The 21,112-nt window shown below is 46.9% G+C and overlaps 1 protein-coding gene across 4 annotated transcripts in view; it reads right to left on the bottom strand.

Moving 5' to 3' along the window:
* The window catches only part of MID2 (midline 2), a 594,385-nt gene that overhangs the window by 84,978 nt on the left and 488,295 nt on the right, over positions 1-21,112 (bottom strand). For all 4 annotated transcript variants that reach the window (XM_068247691.1, XM_068247690.1, XM_068247692.1 and 1 more), the window contains one exon: positions 1,528-1,735. In XM_068247691.1, the coding sequence (XP_068103792.1) occupies positions 1,528-1,735 (208 nt within the window). The remainder of the gene's footprint in view (positions 1-1,527; positions 1,736-21,112) is intronic.

The raw sequence follows: 21,112 nt of genomic DNA, 5'->3' as shown, positions 1-21,112 counted from the left end.
ACAAAATAAACACATTGCGGGCAACATTTCAGCACAAAACAAACGCATTACGGGCAACATGTCAGCACAAAATAAACGCATTGCGGGCAACATGTCGGTACAAAATAAACGCATTGCGGGCAACATGTCGGCACAAAATAAACGCATTGCAGGCAACATGTCAGCATAAAATAAACGCATTGCAGGCAACATTTCAGCACAAAATAAACGCAATGGGGGCAAACACGTCAGCAGAAAATGAACGCATTGCGGGCAAAATTTCAGCACAAAATAAACGCAATGGGGGGCAAACATGTCAGTACAAAATAAACGCAATGGGGGCAAACATGTCAGCCCAAAATAAACGCATTGCGGGCAACATTTTAGCACAAAATAAACGCAATGGGGGCAAACATGTCAGCACAAAATAAACGTAATGTGGGCACATTTCACCTGAAAAAAAAAAGCATTTCCTCACCTGACAGAAGTCCCCTCATGCAGCTGGCCTCCTCATGCAGGACGATCCTCCTCCAATCTCCCGCGCTCACAGGCAGAGCAGGGCTACGGCAAGATGGCGTCCGGAGGCGGAGCCCTGTACTGGAGACACAAATAGTCTCCAGTACAGGGCTCTACCTCCAGACGCCATCTTCCCATAGCCCTGCTCTGCCTGTGCCTGCCGGAGGACAATGCAGGCTGCTGGAGCGGGGCTGCGGGGAATGAACTAGCGCAGCGTCCATGAGACGCTGCGGCTAGTTCATTCAGTACGGTGGCCAGAGTCCCGAGGCCGGGACGTCCCACTGCTAAAAGCAGGACGTTTCCGGGGACCTCATGCAGCCTGAGACAGCGCCCCCCGAAGGCGGGACGCGTCCCGGGTAAAGCGGGACGTATGGTCACCGTAAATAATCGGATTTGTTTATACATCTGTACTGCGTACTGGCTGCGACCCCCTCTAAACTTCACAACGATTAAAACAAAAAACATGTCAACTGCTCCCATAGAACTGCAGGTGTTTGTAGACTAATGTAGGCATTCAGAACTGGTGGTTGTACAATACTTGAACAATGCACATCTAAGTGGGTGGCATCCACTTGGAAGTTGTTTCATGCAGTATCTGTTGACTACACACTAACAGCCCGATGGGGAATAGTTACTAAAAGAATATAAAATTGCCGTGCAGCAGGCAGTGCATGACAATTTTACAAGTACTTACCGTACATTACGGATGCTACGTTACTTGCCTAGCATGTGTTGCACTAGTAATGAGCATATAAACTAGGCGATGCCAGTGAATATCCCAGTGAATATCCCACATCCCAAATTTTCATCTACTGACACGCTTGCAGTTTTAAACACAACTACTCAGTTTCATTATAAAGCAATCAAGTAGAATACACATGCTAAAAATACCGTCTATAGAGGTATTTTATTAATTCACAGAATGTTCTACCAAATTCTAAAATCGCTAATTTATGTTCATGACAGCATTTTCTCTGTACTATGCTGGGAAGCCTCTGTAATAAAATAAGTTATTGCACATATTTTACTTACCATGTTGAATTTCCAAATGCAACTTCCCAGTAATGACAGCCACTGTCAATAAAGACATTCCCTGTTGCCCCATAGCATCCTGCACCACTAAAGCGCTCAGGAGTATGACTTTTCTTCAGGGAACTTTCTTCCTTTTCCATTTGCATTCCATCATTTGATATCTTCAATTTCTTGTGAACAAACTTCGGATCCAGTTTAAATGGTTGACCTAAAATTAGTAAGAAACTGTGAAGCCCATACATACACACAATACATTATTTATCATAGAAAAACAGAAATTACTGAGTATATGGCTGGTTTCTAGTTACTAATGAACTGTTTCTGCCAAGTTAGGATCAAGTTAATGCTTTATGATCTCAGCTGATTTGAGAGATTTGAGCTGTAGTGGTTGAACTACACTTAAAGGTCCTTCGCTGTTCTCTAAGTTAGTGATGAAAGTAATCTGCTACGATTCCGTGAAATTTTGCATACATTTTTGCAATTACGCGTATACGTAATTACAAATTGTATTCAACGGATTTTGTATAAGCATTAGTAATTACCCATGAATTTGCGTGTATTTTACACGTAATTTCGTGCCGACTTTGTAGATGAATAGCAAAGCCCGCATACTTGCAATTGCTACCAAAATTGCAACATATGTTAAGGAGAATAGTGGGTACAAGTCAAAAAAAGAAAAAAAAGAAAAAAGACCTTGTAGTTTTCGAGAAAATCAATTTTAAAAGTGCAAAGAATAATGTTTTTTAAACTCAGAAAAATCGCAATCAATTTTCTCAAAAACTACAAGGTCTTTTTGAAAGATTCTTTTTTTTGACTTGTACCCACTATTCTCCTTGACATATTTAGCAATTTTGGTACCAATAGGCTGTATGATGGCTTTGCTATTCACTGCCAAAGTCTTCACAAAATTATGCGTAAATTACGTGTAAATTCGTGCGTAATTATGAGTGCTTACAATCACATACAAAATTAATTACACTTTTCTAAAAAATTTTGCATTACAATTACAATGTGTAAATGAGAATTACGTTGCATAATTACACATAGGCATAATTTCTGCTCATCACTAGAGATGGCCTGAACAGTTCGCTGGCGAACAGTTCCCAGCGAACTTCCGGGGGTTCGCGATCGCGGAAAACCGCGAACTTTTTTGGAAGTTTGGTTTGCCCCCATAATGCACCATTAGGGTCAACTTTGACCCTCTACATCAGTCAGCAGGCACATTGTAGCCAATCAGGCTACACTCCCTCCTGGAGCCACTCCCCCCTTATAAAAGGCAGGCATCGCCGGCCATTTTACTCACTCTTGTGCCTGCAGTAAATAGAGAAGGGACGGCTGCTGCTGGAGACTCTCATAGGGAAAGATTAGTTAGGCTCTTGTAGGCTTCTTAGTTTGCTCCTTGCTGATTCTTATTGTTAAAATAGCACCCCACAACAGTTCTTTTGAGAGCTAATCTTGCTCTTGTGATCTATTTTTTTTCTGTGTGTCCCACTGACACATGTGTTGCATAGACAGCCTTGATAATTCATACTGTGTGTGTGCCACTGCCAGGCCCAGCACATTCAGTGACTACCTGTGTGTGACAGGTTCACATTGTAATACCCATTACTGCATATGCCTGCCTACCTGTTGTTCACAGTGCACCCACCTATCTACGTGAGTTGAGCGCACACAGTGTTACTGTGCCTGTCTGCTACCTGTCTGTGTGTGACAGGTGCACATTGTAATTCCCATCACTGCATATACCTACCTGTTGTTCACTTCAGTGCACCCACCTACCTATGTGAGCACACAAAGTGTCACTGTGCCTGTCTGCTACCTGTCTGTGTGTGACAAGTGCACATTGTAATACGCATCACTGCATATACCTACCTGTTGTGTTCAGTGCACCCACCTCATCACTGCATATACCTACCTGTTGTGTTCAGTGCATCCACCTACCTACGTGAGTGCACGCAGTGTTATATACACCTACCTACGTGAGTGCACGCAGTGTGATATACACCTACCTACATGAATGCATGCAGCGTGATATACCACTCCGTGAGGAAGAGGTAGAGGCCTGTCCGCTACCTGTCTCTGTGTGACAGGTGCACATTGTAATACCCATCACTGCATATACCTACCTGTTGTGTTAAGTGCACCCACCTCATCACTGCATATACCTACCTGTTGTGTTCAGTGCACCCACCTACCTACGTGAGTGGACGCAGTGTGATATACCACTCCGTGCATACCTGTTAACTGCACCTGTGTGACTGCACATTATATTAGTCAAGTCAGTGCATACCTTTCACTTCATCCCCCCCAATATGGACACAATGGACAAAACAGGTAGAGGCAGAGGTAGAGGCAGACCAAGAGTAAGGCCACCCGGCAGGTCTGTGCGAGGTCGTGTTGATGTGATTTAGTGCGGCCCTCAACCAAAGTACAGTGCTCAGAGGACGGCACATCCCATCAACTTCCAAGATTTTCAGGACGTGGTTGACTATTTAACACAGAACACCTCATCTTATGCCGCCACCAGCGCTACTACAAGCACCACATCCGCTGTATTTGACACTTCGCAGGTGTTAATTGGTGGGGAATTAACTGATTCACAGCCATTATTGTTACAACCAGATGAAGGTGCTAAGCAAGTTACACCACCTCATATGTCTGAGTTAGGTGGCGACACTATTGACGTAGCTTGTGAGGAGGAGAATGATGAAGTACCTGCTGTTGGTGCATTTTTGGAGGCGTCTGAGGCAAGCGAAGCTGGGGAGGATGATTATGATGATTATGATGATACGGATCCCACATGGGTTCCTAAGAGACAAGATGACCAAGGGGACAGTTCAGAGGGGGAGTAAGAGAGGAGTAGGAGGAGACGAGTTCCTGAAAGAAGCAGGGGGAGCTCATCGTCAGAAACAGCTGGTGGCAGTGTCCGGCGCCATGTATCGCCACCTATGTACAGCCAGCCAACATGCCCTTCAACGTCAGCTGCTGATGCCACCATAGTGCCATCATCCCAGGGGGGCTCAGCGGTTTGGAAATGTTTTAATGTGTCTGGCTCAGATCGGAGCAATGCCATCTGTTCTCTCTGTCTCCAAAAATTGAGCCGTGGAAAGGCAAACACTCACGTAGGGACAAGTGCCTTACGAAGGCACATGGAGAAAAGGCGCAAACTGCAATGGGAAGAGCACCTGAGCAAAAGCAGCACACAAAAGAAAAGCCACCCTCCTTCTCCTCTGTCTCCTTCAGGTGCAGCATCTTCAGCTGCTTTCTCCCTTGCAACTTCACAGCCACCCTCCTCCACTCTGCCTCTGCCCTTGACAGCTGGCATGGCGGAACAGTTAGCTCGCCAGCTGTTACCATACAAGCTGGTGGACTCTGAGGCCTTCCGTAAATTTGTGGCCATTGGGACACCGCAGTGGAAGATACCAGGCCGCAATTATTTCTCTAAAAAGGCGATACCCAAACTATACCGTGAAGTTGAGAGGCAAGTGGTGTCATCTCTGGCACACAGCGTTGGGTCAAGGGTCCACTTGACCACGGATGCCTGGTCTGCCAAGCACGGTCAGGGCAGGTACATAACTTACATAGCCCATTGGGTCAACCTGGTGACCGATGGCAAGCAGGGAGTACGTGGCTGTGCAGTGGACCAACTTGTGACACCTCCACGGCTTGCAGGCAGGCCTGCTGCCACCCCCTCTTCTCCTGCAACATCCTCTTCACTGTCGTCGTCCTCCTCCTCCTTGGCTGAATGGCAGTTCAACTCTACAGGTGCTGCGATCTCCTCTCCAGCTACACAGCCCCAGCTCCCCAGGGCCTATGCTGCATGCCAGGTACGCCGGTGTCACGCGATCTTAGACATGTCTTGCCTCAAAGCGGAGAGTCACACTGGAGCAGCTCTCCTGGCTGCTCTTAACAAACAGGTGGATCAGTGGCTGACCCCGCACCAGCTGGAGATCGGCAACGTGGTGTGTGACAACGGCAGCAATCTCATTTCCGCATTGAATTTGGGAAAGATGATACGTACCCTGCATGGCACATGTGCTCAATCTAGTAATTCAAATATTTGTGTCAAAGTACCCAGGCTTAGAGGACGTCCTGAAGCAGGCCAGGAAGTTGTGTGGGCATTTCAGGTGGTCTTACACAGCCATGGCACACTTTGCGGACATTCAGCAGAGAAACAACTTGCCGGTGAGACGCTTGATATGTGGTAGCCTGACTCGCTGGAATTCAACCCTGCTCATGTTCTCTCACCTGCTAGAACAGGAGAAAACCGTCACCCAGTACCTGTACAATTTCAGTAGAAGGACACAATCTGGGGAGATAGGGATGTTCTGGCCCAACAACTGGACACTGATGCAAAATGCATGCAGGCTCATGCGGCGGTTTGAGGAGGTGACCGACCTGGTGAGTCGCAGTGCAGGCACCATCAGCGACTTGATCCCGTACGCTTACTTCCTGGAGCATGCCATGCGTAGGGTGGTGGATCAAGCTGTGGAGGAGCGTGAACAGGAACAGTTACGGCAGGAACAGTTGTGGGAGCAATTTTCATCAGAATCAAAAGGTTCTTCAACACCTGAGGCAGCAGAGAGGGGGGAGGAGGAGGAAGAGTTGTGTGGGGAAGAGGAGGTCAGACTCGGATGATGAGGAAGGTGTTGCTTTGGAGGAGGAGGAGGAGGCAGCGGCGGCAGAAGAACAACCGCAGCAGGCGTCGCAGGGGCTTGTGCTGCTCGACGTTCCCGTGGTATTGTTCGTGGCTGGGGGGAGGAAGAGGACTTACCTGACATCACTGAGGAAGTGCAAGAGGAGATGGATAGTACGTCTGGATCCAACTTTGTGCAGATGGCATCTTTTATGCTGTCCAGCCTGTTGAGGGACCCACATATAAAAAACTTAAGGGGAATGAGCTGTACTGGGTGGCCACGCTATATGCATAGGCACAAAGTGTTGGACATGTTACCAACTCACCAGAAGGCAGAAAGGATGCAGCACATGCAGAACAAGCTGGCAACTATGCGTTACAATGCGTTTAAGGGTGATGCCAAAGCACAACGCAATAAAGGTACCACTGCCAGTAATCCTTCTCTCATGTCCACGCAGGCAAGGACAGGACGCTCCAACGATCTCATGGTGATGTCGGACATGCGGACATTCTTTAGTCCAACGCCTCGCCTTAGCCCTGCCGGAACCACCCTCCACCAACGCCTGGACCGGCAGGTAGCCGACTACCTGGCCTTAAGTGTGGATGTAGACACTGTGAGCAGCGATGAACCCTTGGACTACTGGGTGCGCAGGCTTGACCTGTGGCCAGAGCTGTCCCAATTTCCCATCCTACTTCTGTCTTGCCCTGCCTCAAGGGTCCTGTCAGAAAGGACCTTCAGCGCAGCTGGAGGCATTGTCACTGAGAAGAGAAGTTGCCTAAGTCACCAAAGTGTTCAGTACCTCACCTTTATCAAAATTAATGAGGCATGGATCCCGGAGGGCTACTGCCCACCCGAAGACTAAGTCAGTCCCCACACACAGCATCTCTGCCTTCACGCCATGTGACTGGCTGCCTGCCCCAAGACTAAGTCGCTCTCCACACAGCATCTCTGCCCGCAGGCCGCTTAACTGCCTTCTCCGCCACCACCAACAGGGTCCAGGCGGATTCCTGAATTTTTAAGGCCGCAGCGGCCGCTAAAATAATTTTTCTGGTGCGTGTACATGCCTGCCTAATATTTCTGGCTGCACTGCACTTGCAACAACAAAACAAAAGGCATGTACATGTGCCAATTCCCCTTCGTGATCATTACCTTGCCGCGGTGAAGGAGCTTGTGTATCACAATGAAGCAATGACCGCCAGCTATATGAGTGTCTCAGGGGGCGGCACACCCACGATAATAAGGTTGTTGCTTCATTGTGGACAGACTAAATTTGATCAGCTGGACAGTCACTGTTCTGTCATTCCGCTACCTCAGCCCGGGGACCATATGGGCTGGAAAGCCGCCATCACCTGCACTCTCGTCATGGTGCGCACCCGTCCAGCACGGCCGTCACTACACAAACAGCTGCTTTCAGTCGCTGCATACCTTTCACTGCATCTTTAACTGCACATTGTATTATACTTGGCAGTCAGTGCATACCTTTCACTTGAATGGATGGCAGACTTGCCCTCCATAACAGATTCTCGTTAAAGGATTTAAAGTTGATTCATCTCATATACAGCAGGGCCTCGAAAGTCCTCCTGTATTGTTATTTTTGGTCACTACCTCAGGACGTGCATGCCATGCCTGCTGCCTTACTTGGATGTGTGGTGGAAGCCGTTTCTCAGGGTCCAACTCCAGACCGGAATCAAACCCTGATTCCCCGGCCATTACCCGTGGTCACAATGGCAGACTTGCCCTCCATAACAGATTCTCATTAAAGGATTTAAAGTTGATTCATCTCATATACTGCAGGGCCTTGAAAGTCTTCCTGTATTGTTATTTTTGGTCACTACCTCGGGACGTGCATGCCATGCCTGCTGCCTTCCTTTGATGTGTGGTGGTGGTAGCTGTTTCATAGGCTTCCACACCGGACCGGAATTGAACCGTGATTCCCCGGCCATTACCCGTGGTCACTCGCAATGGCAGACTTGCCCTCCATAACAGATAATCGTTGCAGGTACTGAACAGCAAGCAGAACAAGTATTTAAAAAAATAGATGTAAGCTTTAACAATGGTAGAGAAAGAACCATCGAAAGTTGATAAGGCAGTCAGACATTACTTGATATCACTGAGGAAGAGCAATCTCGCCATGGTGCGCACCAGTCCAGCACGGCCGTCACTACGCAAACAGCTGTTTGCGGTGTGTTACACAGTGAGTTTGGTGTATCAGTGTGAAGCAGTACTCTAATTACACTCCCTGATTGATGTATACACATGCAAGATGTTTTAAAGCACTTTAGGCCTGCAATTTAGCATTCAATGTGATTTCTGCCCTTAAAACATTGCTTTGCGTCAAATCCAGATTTTTCCCCGGGACTTTTTGCATCTATCCCACTCATCCATGCAAAAACTCAGATGTTAGACCCCTTGAAGCATCTTTTCCATCACTTTTCTGGACAGCATAAGTGTTTCTAGTTTTCAAAGTTCGCCTCCCCATTGAAGTCTATTGCAGTTTGCGGAAGTTTGTGCGAACAGAACGTTTGCGGAGGTTCGCGAACTGAAAGTCGGAGGTTCGGGCCATCTCTACTCATCACTACTCTCGTTCTCTTCTTTGATCTGCTAAAAGGGCCAGTACAGTGCGTGACTGACCAGGAGGACAGCCAAGGGCCTACAAGCCTATGGAGGCTGGAAGGAGCTCCAGGTAAGTAAATGATCACAATTTATGTTCACCTTGGGTATTCTTTGATGCCAATTTTATACTTGAGGAAAGCGTTGCAGTGCTGTACACCGCCCCCACCGCATTACATCCCAAAACAAAAAACTAGATTCAGGGGGGGCGGAGCCAACCATGGAGGAGTAAAGACGTGAGTGCGCCGAGCTCCCGGTCCCACATGCTTTAAACAGCCTATACAGAAAAGAGAACCGAACCTGGTGACTTCTAGCGGGGCATGAAGGGTGACAAGAAGGCTTCAGCCCCTGATAGGTGTCCTCCGACCCCGAATCAACGACCAGTAACACGCTACTTCCAAGCATTAGGCCCGGCCACGGATCCCTCTAATATGGCGGACGCCGCGCCCTCCGCATCGCAGACCTCGACCTCTTTCAAAGCAGGCCCGACTGCCTTATGCAACCTAGAAGACATCTGGAAATACCTCCGCGGTTTACCTACCATCAAGACCTAGATGAACAAACAGAACGGATTGTTACCTCCACGAAAGCGGAGATAGCCTCCATCCATGCAGACATCTCGGGCCTTTCTAATAGAGTGTCCTCGGTGGAAAGCGGCTTGGCGGAATTGCGGTCAGAAGTGGCACAGCTCAAAGTTGCTAAAGAAAAGCAGCTCATCCATAACCGGGCGCTGAGAACGCAAATGGAGGACATGCAAAACAAGAACCGCCGCAATAATATAATAGTGCGCGGGATCCCCGAATCGGTACTACCGGAGGATATTGTCCCCACACTGCGCGCCATTTTCAACGGCCTGCTGAACCGGCCTACTGAACAACGCCTCAAATTCGACAGAGCACATAGGGCACTGAGGGCCGCTCCCACGGACCAAGACCCGCCAAGAGACATCATTTGCAGGCTCCACAACTTTACCGAAAAAGAAGCGATCATGAAGGCCGCACGTGATGAAGATAACATCACCTGGCAGGGAGCCACAATCACTCTGTTTCAAGATCTAGCACCATCTACATTAATCCAGCGTAGAGCTCTGAAGCCCTTGATACAGGCCCTGCAAGATATTGGTGCGACCTACTACTGGGGTTTCCCTTTCCAGATGATCATGAGATATAACTCCAAATCATTTATCCTGCGCCATCCCTCGGAGCTGCCGGATCTATTCAAAGCCTTCTCTATGGATGCAGTGGAACTACCGGAATGGGACCCCGACTCCATGGAAGTTACCCGCCCGACAAAAAAACGTGGCCCTCGCCGCTAAAGACACGTGAGTAACTTTGAACTATGCTCTCCCCTGGATGCCGCTGACCTATATGCCTCGGCCCGCTCTCCCCCTTCCCTATGCCCGCCCGGGTCTCTGACTCTCCCCTCTGCACACCTATATCATGGAGCTTGCGGCCAGAGCCACATGTGACTCACCCGTTAACCTGCATAACGCTCTTGTTGGGACCGGACATTATGTGTCCCGCTGCTTGGCGCGATGGTTGGGCCTCTACCCCATGAAGATTCCGCTTTTTTGCGGCCTCCTACCCAACGAGAAGTACACAGCACGACAAAACTTTTGAGACACCGTAAGCTCGGACCGGCTGCTATTCTGGTTCCCCCTACCCTTTCCCCTCCATTGAGCCCCTAAGCCACTTACAGCCATGCTACTCCTATATTTTGTGCCCTTCATATGAGGAGACTTTGACTCTACTCCTATCGGGCATCTAGATCGATCCACCACTATATACAATTTAATGTTATGTGCGGTCCACGGTTGCTGTAAATTGCTTACTTTGCGGGGGGAGGGGAGCTGGGGCCGCCCGCCATCTTCTCGCTGGACATGTTATGTTCACACTCGTGTGCAGCGGGATGGCGGGGGTCCGGCTTTCCAATCAATTGGATTGTGTTTGACTCCTAAACGGAGCCCAGAACTGTGCAGGTGGGGAGGAATGGAGTGGGGTGGGGGGCCCGGCGGGTGTGCGGAGACGTGGGGCTGTTCATGAACGCCCTTCAAAAAACCCTATACAACGCCTCTCCTTTGGGATGCGGCGGGGTGGTCCTGTGTCTCTGCTCCCCTGCCGGGTGTCCCTCGTCCTCTGTAGCTGCATAACTAAGACTCACTACTTTGGCTCGAACCTACTACTCAGTAGGCTACGGTCTGTTTCCTAACTTGATTATTGCATACCTGCCTACGGGAGGGATTAGTGGAGGCCCCGGTGTACCCCTCCGGTCGCGATGATGGGCTTTCCTGCTCCCCTCCCGGTTGGTTCTCTCCCCCCCGGGGTCTGCAAACGTGGACCCCCCGGGGGGCCACCGGCCTGGGGGGCGGGATACACGGCACCTAGCCTCCGGGGGGGTTCGCAGGGGAGAGAGGGGAACTTAGGTGATCTTTTCAACTAATACGGTAGCATATGGACAGGGAATGTTCCCGGTCAAGGTGACTCCCCCTATATAGCTCAGTCGGAGGCCTATACATAAGTCCCCCGTAACAAGGCTTTTTACGGGACCCCCTCGGGAATATAGAACTTAAAGATGGTGCATTCATGCCACATGGATGGTGCATTCATGCCACATGGATGGTGGGGGGGGGGGGGGGATGGGGGGGGACCTCGGGTGGGGCGGGTTGGCGGACATAGGGGGGATATCATACCATATTGCATATTTTATTGATGAGTTGCTCATGGATGACACATTGCCTGGTATTAACGGTGACCCGGGCCTACTACCCCCGGCCTGTATTCACCACTTCGGTTTTCTGCTCAATTATGCCAAGCATGTTGAGGTTCCGGGATCCCCGGGACGCACACTCCTCTTAGGTGTGGTTTTCTTTACCCCACGGCTACACGCCATACATTTGGGAGACTTAGAATCTCCTAACATAAGTGTTAACACACCCTTACATTAGGACCACTTTGTGGCCCACAGGTAAATTTTGTACTGACTGTACTTTACCTATGCTCTTTGTGTGGTTTCTGACACACATTGCTCTGCTCTTTCTTTTCTGTTTCTTCTTTTCACCTATAACCTCATCTTCTTTCTCCCTATATGTTCTATACCCTGTGAAGTGTTGGGAGGTCTGTCCTACGCTGGCCCACATTCCAGCAGGCTCTTAGACTGCTAACCCTAAATGCCAAGGGACTGAATGTTCCAGAGAAGAGATCTTCCATTCTGAATATGTGCCATAAGGACAGGGCTAATTTTATTTGCTTACAAGAAACACATTTTAAAGGCCCCAAACCCCCTAGGCTATTTAACAAATACTACAAGCTAGCATTCTATAGCTCCCCTCAAGATACAAAAACCAAAGGCACAGCTATCCTGATATCTAGGGATACCCCTTTCTCTCTGCAGGCGGAATATTGCGACCCAGCGGGCAGATTTAACCTGATCAAAGGCACAATATACAACCAGAAAATCACAATAGGATCCTTCTACGCCCCTAATACCCAACAGGTCACATTCCTTCAAAGCTTCCTATCTAAACTTAACACCTTCGCAGAAGGCAGTATAATCATAGGGGGAGATCTCAACTTAGCATTAGACCCTACCCTGGATTCCTCCTCCCAAAAGTATCCGGTTTCCAGACGGCTCCTTCGTAAGTGCAGGTCTCTCCTCCATGGAATGCAATTAATTGATATTTGGAGGATCCACAACCCCTCACAAAAAGATTATACATTCTTCTCTTTTCCGCATTCCTCATATTCCAGAATCGATTATATTTTCACTACCCACAATCTGTTATCTGTCTCATCTACCGCTAAAATAGGCAACATATCAATCTCCGACCATGCCCCGGTATCAGTGGACCTTGCTCTTGGAGAATATAGAAGAGGTAACACCTCTTGGCGCTTAAATAACTCCCTACTCCAAGACAAAGCCTTCTACCAAAAATTCAAGGGGGAAATGGAAGAATTCTTTCAACTTAATAATACAGAGGGCATGTCCCCAACTATTCTATGGGAAACTCACAAATGCTTTGCACGAGGCCTGCTGATTAGGGAGGGAGCCAGAAGGAAGCGGGTAAGGGAGAAGGAGATACAGGATACCCTGTCCTCCATTAACTCACTAGAAGCTCAACACAAACAGTCCTATGCGCCCGAGGTACTAAATGATCTGACCAAACACAGAGAAACCCTTAAAAAGCTCCTATTCCATAAGGCCAAGTATGCAGCCGAAAGATGCCGCCGTACTTTTTATGAATACGGCAATAAATGTAGCTCCATTTTGGCTAGGGCCCTAAAAACCCAGCAAACCTCCAATTATATTGCAGGGATCAAGAATAAAAACTCGAAGATACTTCATAAGTATGAGGATATCTCAAATACTTTCCGGGAGTACTACTCTAGCCTATATAACCTGCCCCCACACCCTGGTAAACCCTCTCCCATAGCTAACAGACTCAAGATGTCAGACTACATACAACAATCAGGCATGCCGTCCCTTTCTGAAGCCCAATCAAAAGAGCTTGAGGATCCTTTTACAGAAGATGAACTACGTACTGCTCTTTCTCAATTACCCTCGGGGAAAGCACCGGGCCCAGATGGGTATACGCCCGAATATTATAAGAAATCAAGCTCTCTCTTAACTCCATTCATGCTAAAGGCTTTTAACGCCATTATTGATCTCCCTCAGGACCAAGGCCGATTCCCTGCCCAAATGCTGGAATCTCATATATCTGTCATCCCAAAAGCAGGAAAAGACCCTTCCCAATGCCAAAGCTACAGGCCAATATCTCTCCTGAACATCGACATTAAAGTATACGCCAAAATGCTAGCTAATCGTCTGGCCCCATTTCTAACGGAGATAATACACCCTGACCAAGTAGGATTTATACCTGGAAGAGAAGCGAGAGACAATACGATCCGCACTTTGAATGTCCTCCATTGGGTGAGGTCCCAGTCCACCCCGACTATGCTGTTATCCACGGATGCGGAGAAGGCTTTTGATAGGGTGGACTGGGACTTCATTGAGGAGACCCTTCGCCACATTGGCCTGGGAGACAGAATGCGTAAATTAATTCTAGCGCTATATGCCGGCCCATACGCTAGGGTAAAAGCTAATGGGGTGCTATCTGAGACGTTCACTATTCACAACGGAACTAGACAGGGTTGCCCTCTGTCCCCTTTGATCTTCGCACTATCCCTGGAACCATTCTTATGCACTATACGCAACAATCCTGATATTAACGGTGTCTCTTTCCCGTCATCTTCCCATAAAGTAGCCGCCTACGCAGATGACTTGCTATTTTTTCTCACCAACCCACACATCTCCCTACCCAACTTGTTAGCTGAATTTAAAACATACGGTCATCTATCCAACATGTCAATTAATTACGACAAAAGTGAAGCTCTTGGGATACTCCTACCAGCAGATTTGAAGGCCTCACTACAGCATAACTTTCCTTTTAAATGGCCTAATAAAGCCCTGAAGTATCTAGGCATATTAATAACACCAAACCCTAGAGACCTATTTCCAACTAACTTTATCCCTACCCTGGAACGCATTAAACAGGATCTCCTCTCATGGGACAAACCACACTTCTCCTTGTTTGGCAGGACTAGTATTATTAAAATGACCATTATGCCCCGTTTATTATATTTATTTCAGACACTTCCAATATTTATACCTTCTCACTACTTTAAATCAGTCACACAAACCTTCTCAAAATTCATTTGGCACGGCCGTAAACCGAGGCTCAAATACTCCCTTCAAACTGCTCCCAAAGAAAAAGGAGGAATGGCGGTCCCTGACCCACGCCTTTACCATGCTGCAGCCACCATGATTAGAATCATAGACTGGCATAGACACTCGCGTCTTAAGAGGTGGGTGTCTATGGAAAATGAAATAATGGAGGGACGACTTATGCTTACTCCCTGGTCCGCCTCTCTATTTAAAATAACGAATCCAGCAGCCTCCCTGATTTATCAGACACTTAAAACTTTTGCAAAATTCAGACGGGACCCTGACGTCTCACCCTGGCCCACACCCTTACTCCCCCTCTTAAATAACCCGGGATTTCCCCTTGGTCTCCCCCCCAATAGCTACCCTTCATGGCGAACTAACACTGTTGTACGGGCACAGCAATTACTCACTGAAGGGGAGTGGACCACTCTACCGAATCTCAGACAAATCCTTAACTCTCCTAATCTAGATCACTGGTCCTGGATTCAATTTCGACATTTTATCTTATCCCAGGGCTCCAAGCATGACTTCTCCAGGCCCCTAACGATCTTTGAACAAACTTGCCTCACAGAGGGCCCAATGCGAGGCATGGTGTCCTTTATGTACTCCCTACTAAACAATTTAGAGACGCCAGCGAGCACTTACAGAGAGAAATGGGAGCGGGATTTAGGCTTAACATTCTCAGATAAACAATGGGGAAAGATACTCACCTTCTCACACAAATCCTCTATCTCCTCTAAAACTCAGGAAGCAGGGTACAAAATCTTTACAAGATGGTACCTCACCCCCTCCAAAATACACCGAATGTTCCCAGGATCTTCTCACCTCTGCTGGAGATGCGGGCAAGACCCTGGAACTATGCTCCATATCTTTTGGTCCTGTAATAAGATCACGCAGTTCTGGGCTGATATAAGGGACCTGATTTATACAAAGACCGATTTCCTACCCCCAGACTCCCCTGCCTTTTTCTTGCTACATCACAACACCGGGTCTATCCGCAAATATAAAAAAAACCTCACGAGACATTTAGTAAATGCTGCCAGGGCTCTGATTGCTAGAAAATGGAAATCCACTGACCCTCCCACTGTACTAGAGTGGATACGGGAAGTAGATCAGATCAGCTACATGGAAGATCTTACGTCCACTCTACATGAAAAGCATGAACAATATTGGAAGACCTGGTATGGCTGGTATGAATTTAAGGAGACGGAGCGTTATCGGTCTCTCCGAGGTGACCAGAACCCTCTGTTAAATTAACTGGGAGACAGACACATAAATATTATGGAAAGACGTTAGAATCCGACCCTTACCTCTAATCCCTCCGGACCAATCTCGCTTTGATGCCTACCTTACCCTTGGCATTTGGGGAATGGGGGCCTGTTAGTGGGATGGACTCTCGACATGACACTCATCTTCTCTTTCCTGTTCTATCGCTTTTCTCCTTTCTTCTCTCTACTTCTCATATACTTTCCCATTAAGGTCACAAATCTATCCTACAGTCTACTGGCACACATAGTCTACCAACCGCCTTCAACTTAGACATGGTACCTTTACAGTGGAATGCAGAGTTCGAGTACGGGAAATCAGTCTGAGGACTGCTGTATTAAAAGACAAGCCCTGTGGATGTTCCCATTGGGCATAGGGCTGTCAGCACAATGTTGAGATACCTCAGACAGAGATCTTCCCCTTGATATGAACTGCGATTTATCCAAAGTTCCACAAATGTACTATGGGTCCCCGATTTATCTCCACAAACCGCACAGGCTTGCGGTTTATTAATAAGAATTCAGTAATAATACTCAAGAGGTCCCTCATTTGTCCAAATTCATGCAAGTAACGGAAAATTCCTCTTGCTCACCCAAGGTTGTCTGACATGTGTTATCATTGCTCATTTGCATTTTCTGCCAGCAAAATATTTGATTTTTTTTTTTTTGGGATATAATGTGACACAGGTTTATGTACCAATGTTAATGTTTTACTTGTCTGTCATTCTTGTTTTCATGAAAAGACAAAATAAAAGAATCTTTAAAAAAAAAACTAGATTCAAATGACCTTGTGGCAGAATGCACTGACAGGGTTATATGCACAGTGCTGCTCCCCCCCCCCCCCCACATGCTGCTTGCACATACCCCGCACACCCTTTGCTCCCTCCCTCACTTAGTGATTTACTCCATGATGGATAGGAATTATGTTACGTAGACTCCCAGCTTCCCTGCCGTATTTGCGTCATTACGAGCATGCACGCTGCACTGCCGCAGCAAATTTTACATTTCTGCATCTCCCATTGACTTATATGCATTCCCCTACTGCTGCATCACCACAGAAGTCACACAGTAACAAGCTGTTGACATTGCGGCAGGTCGGAAACTTCCAAAGCAGCATGATGCGGTTAGGGCCTGTTTTCACCACACACAAATTCTGGATGCAGAAAAGCTGGCTCCAATGAATGTCTATGGGCCTGTTTCCACTAAACGCGATTTGTCTGATGCAGATTTCCGATAGGCATTCATTGGAGTCACTTTTCTGCATCCAGAATCCGCTGTAGTGGAAATAGGTCCTTATGATTCTTGACAGAGGTTATCTTGGACGAGCAGCTTTAGAGGTGACTTATAGTAATGGCCCAAAGGCCGCCGACTTTAACGGTTAATAGCAACGCCCCAGTATGTTCTAGAAACACCAAATTTGCAGGGTATGTTAAGGAGGGAAGTGGGAAAAAGACATTTTAGTTTTGGAGAAAATCGATTTTAAAGTTACCATAGAAAAACGAGTATATATTTTAATGCGGTAAATGACAGCTAATGTATCAACTTAACGGTAGCATAAATTTACATTTAGCAAAACAAAGAGCAGTGAATTTCATGATGGTGTTTCCAGGGGGTCAATACTCAGTGCATACTGACCCCCTCGAAACCCCAGCAGAAGTTGCAACAGGGGGCAGGGATCGGTATACAGCCACAATATGGCTGTACAAGGATCCCTGGCAGCTTTACCTATTTTTTGGACCATTACAATTTTTTGGGGATCAGAGTGTGGGAAATCTAGAACAAAAATTATGTGTGGACCCCTTCCCGAGCCTCCTTAAAGGACAAAACCGAGGTGACATGTGGCATGAGGTGATAGACATGTATATGTATAGTGCCAAGCACACAAATAACTAGGCTGTGTTCCCTTTTTTCTTTTTATGCCTGAAAAAGTTAAAAATCTGGAAGGCAAGTAACAGTTTCTGTTTGGGTCGGAACTGAATTGGACAATAGCGTAACCTTCACTGATAAGTAATTACAGTTATAAAACACTTTCCAGGCAGTAAATGGCTTCTAAAAGCCGGAACGAGATAAAAAGGGTCAATAGTTCATAGCTTTTAGCTCTGGTGAACTTCAATTAATGTATCAATGAGCAGAGACAATGCAACAGTAAGCACTTAAAAACTAGATTTAAATTTAAAATTGTGGGATAAATTAAAAAAAATACTTTTTTTTAGGAGAAGGAGGATAGATACTATTGTTTATCTTATCAGTTTATTTTCAGCTTGATTGTCCTTTAACCTCTTGTCCTCCATGCAGGCTGGGATAGCCACAATGCGGAGCCCCAGCCGGGTGGGGCTTTACACCCTGAGCTGTACCAGCCTGCATGGTCCATGGTATGGGGGCACTGGAGGAGAGGGGAGTCCAAACTTCACCCTCTACCCCAGAGCCCTTGTCCAATTCATAGACAAGGGGCTTTTTCCCACCTCCGGTGCCCTCAGGAGAAGGTGGGGGCCAATGACGCCTGGGGGGGTTTCATGGTGGCATCTGGGAGTCCCCTTTAAGAAGGGGATCCCCAGATGCCAGCCCCCTCTACAGAAGAAGTGAGTATGGGGTATAGAGTACCCCTTACCCATTTCCACAAAGAGTTAAAAATAAATACAATAAAACACAACAATGAAAAAGTCCTTCATGTTCTTAAAGAGAATCTGTATTGTTAAAATCGCACAAAAGTAAACATACTAGTGTGTTAGGAGACATCTCCTATTCCCCTCTGTCACAATTTCGCCGCTCCCCGCCGCATTAAAAGTAGTCAAAAACAGTTTTAAAAAGTTTGTTTGTAAACAAACAAAATGGCCACCAAAACAGGAAGTAGGTTGATGTACAGTATGTCCACACATAGAAAATACATCCATACACAATCAGGCTGTATACAGCCTTCCTTTTGAATCTCAAGAGATCATTTGTGTGTTTCTTTCCCCCTGCAGCTCACTGAAGAGTTACAAGCTGATTGCTTCTTCTTGCAGACAGCTCTGCCCGGTTGTCTGTAATTCTGCAGTATGTGACTCATCAGTATGTGAACAGAGGATTTATCCAGCTTGTAAAAGATAAGAGAGCAGAGAAAAGCTGGCTAATGTAAATAACACACACACACAGGGGAGTGTGCATAGAGGGGGCCTGCAGTGGGGGCATGCATAGCAGATCACACTGAAGAGTTGGCAGCTTCCAGACACAGGATGACAAGTCCGACGGGGAAAAGATAAGCTGATTTATTACAGAGATTGTGATAGTAGAAAGTGCTGCAGTAAGCCAGAGCACATTATAATAGGTTTAGGAACCTGTAGGATGGTAGAAAACACAATGACATTTTTGTTACAGAGTCCCTTTAATTAACAATTAATACTTACCTTTAACAAAAAAGTTCCCATGCAATATCCTCAAAAATGGTCCCATGCCAATATCCTCTAATGTTGCGAGCTTGATTGAAGATCTTCGCGCACCCACTGCCACACAACGCTGCTCCCCATGGTGATTGATGATGCCCTCTGTAGCTTTGTGTTTTTTAGTGTTACCATAAGTAAATTTGAAGTAGGACTGGTACAATATGTTCACACTTTTATCCCATCATGCCAATTTAGGTACCATTTAACCACTTTGCATTCCTAGGTTTTCCCCTTTAAAGGACAATTGTAACGAGAGGGGTATGAAGGCTGTCATATTTACCTCCTTTTAAACAATACCATTTGCCTGGCAGCCCTGCTGGTTTATTTGGCTGCAGTAGTGTCTGAATCACACCAGAAACAAGAATGAAGCTAATCTTGTCAGATCTGACAATGATGTCAGAAACCCCAGATGAGCGGCATGCTCATTCAGAGTCTATGGCTATAATTTTTTAGAGGCAGAGGATCAGCAGGGCTGCCAGGCAACTGGTATTGTTTAAAAGTTAATAAACATGCCAGCCTCCATAACCCTCCCATTACAGTTGCCCTTTAACCTCCCTGGTGGTGCATTTCTGTCTGGATTTATGAGTCTAAAAGCGGTACATTTTTTAAAAGAATTTAGGCCTCCAATTCTTAAGTCATAACTCACCAAAATATGTCAGAATAAAAGCCTGGTAGACATTCTGCATATAAATAAAAGACTAGAACACAAATGTGTTTAATTAATTAAATGTATCAATAAACTGAAAAAAAAAATAGGAAAACTGTACAAATAAGGCAGCAGATTACACAGTATGTACATGTATACCTAATACACCTCCCGTGTATGGTAAATTTTAAAGTAAGGAACGGCACAGAGTCCAACATCACAATCAGGGCAGTAGAAGTGTGATTCCTTTCTGACTTTTTTCCCTTTATTATCAGTCTTAGAGCAGCAAACACATGTCCTGGTTGGTGTATTTTTTTTTCTTTGGGGGGGTGGAATATACTCCATGAAGTGACGGCCAGTGAGGCGCTCCGGGTTCACATTGTAGGAGGCACGGTGCCCCACTTTGGCATCTGCTGTCGTCTGATATTTCAGGCATATGCACTCACACATATTCCAGATAAAGTCTGCGTGAGTTACTGGCCTGTCACTGCGCTGCTTGTACGCATTCCATAAGCTTTGCTCCAGGAGATGGCGGAAGATCTTTTTTTAGTACTTTTTCTGTTGTGTTCGTACTGCGGGGTAAAACATAATCGCCTGGTCGACTTTGTCCACACCACCCATTGTGAAATTATAGTCCACCACAACCTGAAGCTTTTCAATGTCTTTTCCTCGTCTCGTGCTGGCGGTGACAGTCGAGGTGTTGTGAATTGTGCTGAGGAGACAGACATGTTTTTTGTCACACCAGCAAAGAGCCAGCATTTTCCCCCTTTGCCAAACAACCACGGTATGTCCCCAGTTTTCAGCTTCTGCTTGGCAAATGCTAACGGCATTTCCTGCCTGTTAGGCCTAACGGTGCCATAGGCATCAGTCCTATTTTGGATGAGGAACTCAAACAGTTCAGGGGAGCTGTAAAAATTGTCAGTTGTGACACAATAGACTTTATTCAATAAAGGCTCAACCAGAGACAGCACAGAGGATGTCGCCACTCCATAGTTGTTGAACCTGGGGTTAAACTTGGTGCCTTTGCCGGTATACAGTATCGTATTCCAGATGTATCCGGTTGCTGTTTCACTTAGCATGTAGGATTTTGCTCCAAAGCGGGCCTGCTCAGATGCTATGTACTGTACCCAACTCAGCCTCCCCTTATAGGCAGGGCCGGTTCAAGTAACAATTGGGCCCTAGGGCAAAAATAGCCTGTGGGCCCCCCAACAGACACCCCCGACCAAAAAGTGTCATAGGGGCCACATTTCCATCCTGGGCCACTGAGCTGGCTGCTGACCCTCCCCC

This window comes from Hyperolius riggenbachi, chromosome 8 (assembly GCF_040937935.1).
Source record: "Hyperolius riggenbachi isolate aHypRig1 chromosome 8, aHypRig1.pri, whole genome shotgun sequence".
Classification (NCBI taxonomy): Eukaryota; Metazoa; Chordata; class Amphibia; order Anura; family Hyperoliidae; genus Hyperolius; species Hyperolius riggenbachi.
Note: the sequence above shows the minus strand (reverse complement) of the source record. Positions and strands in the feature narration are given on the sequence as shown.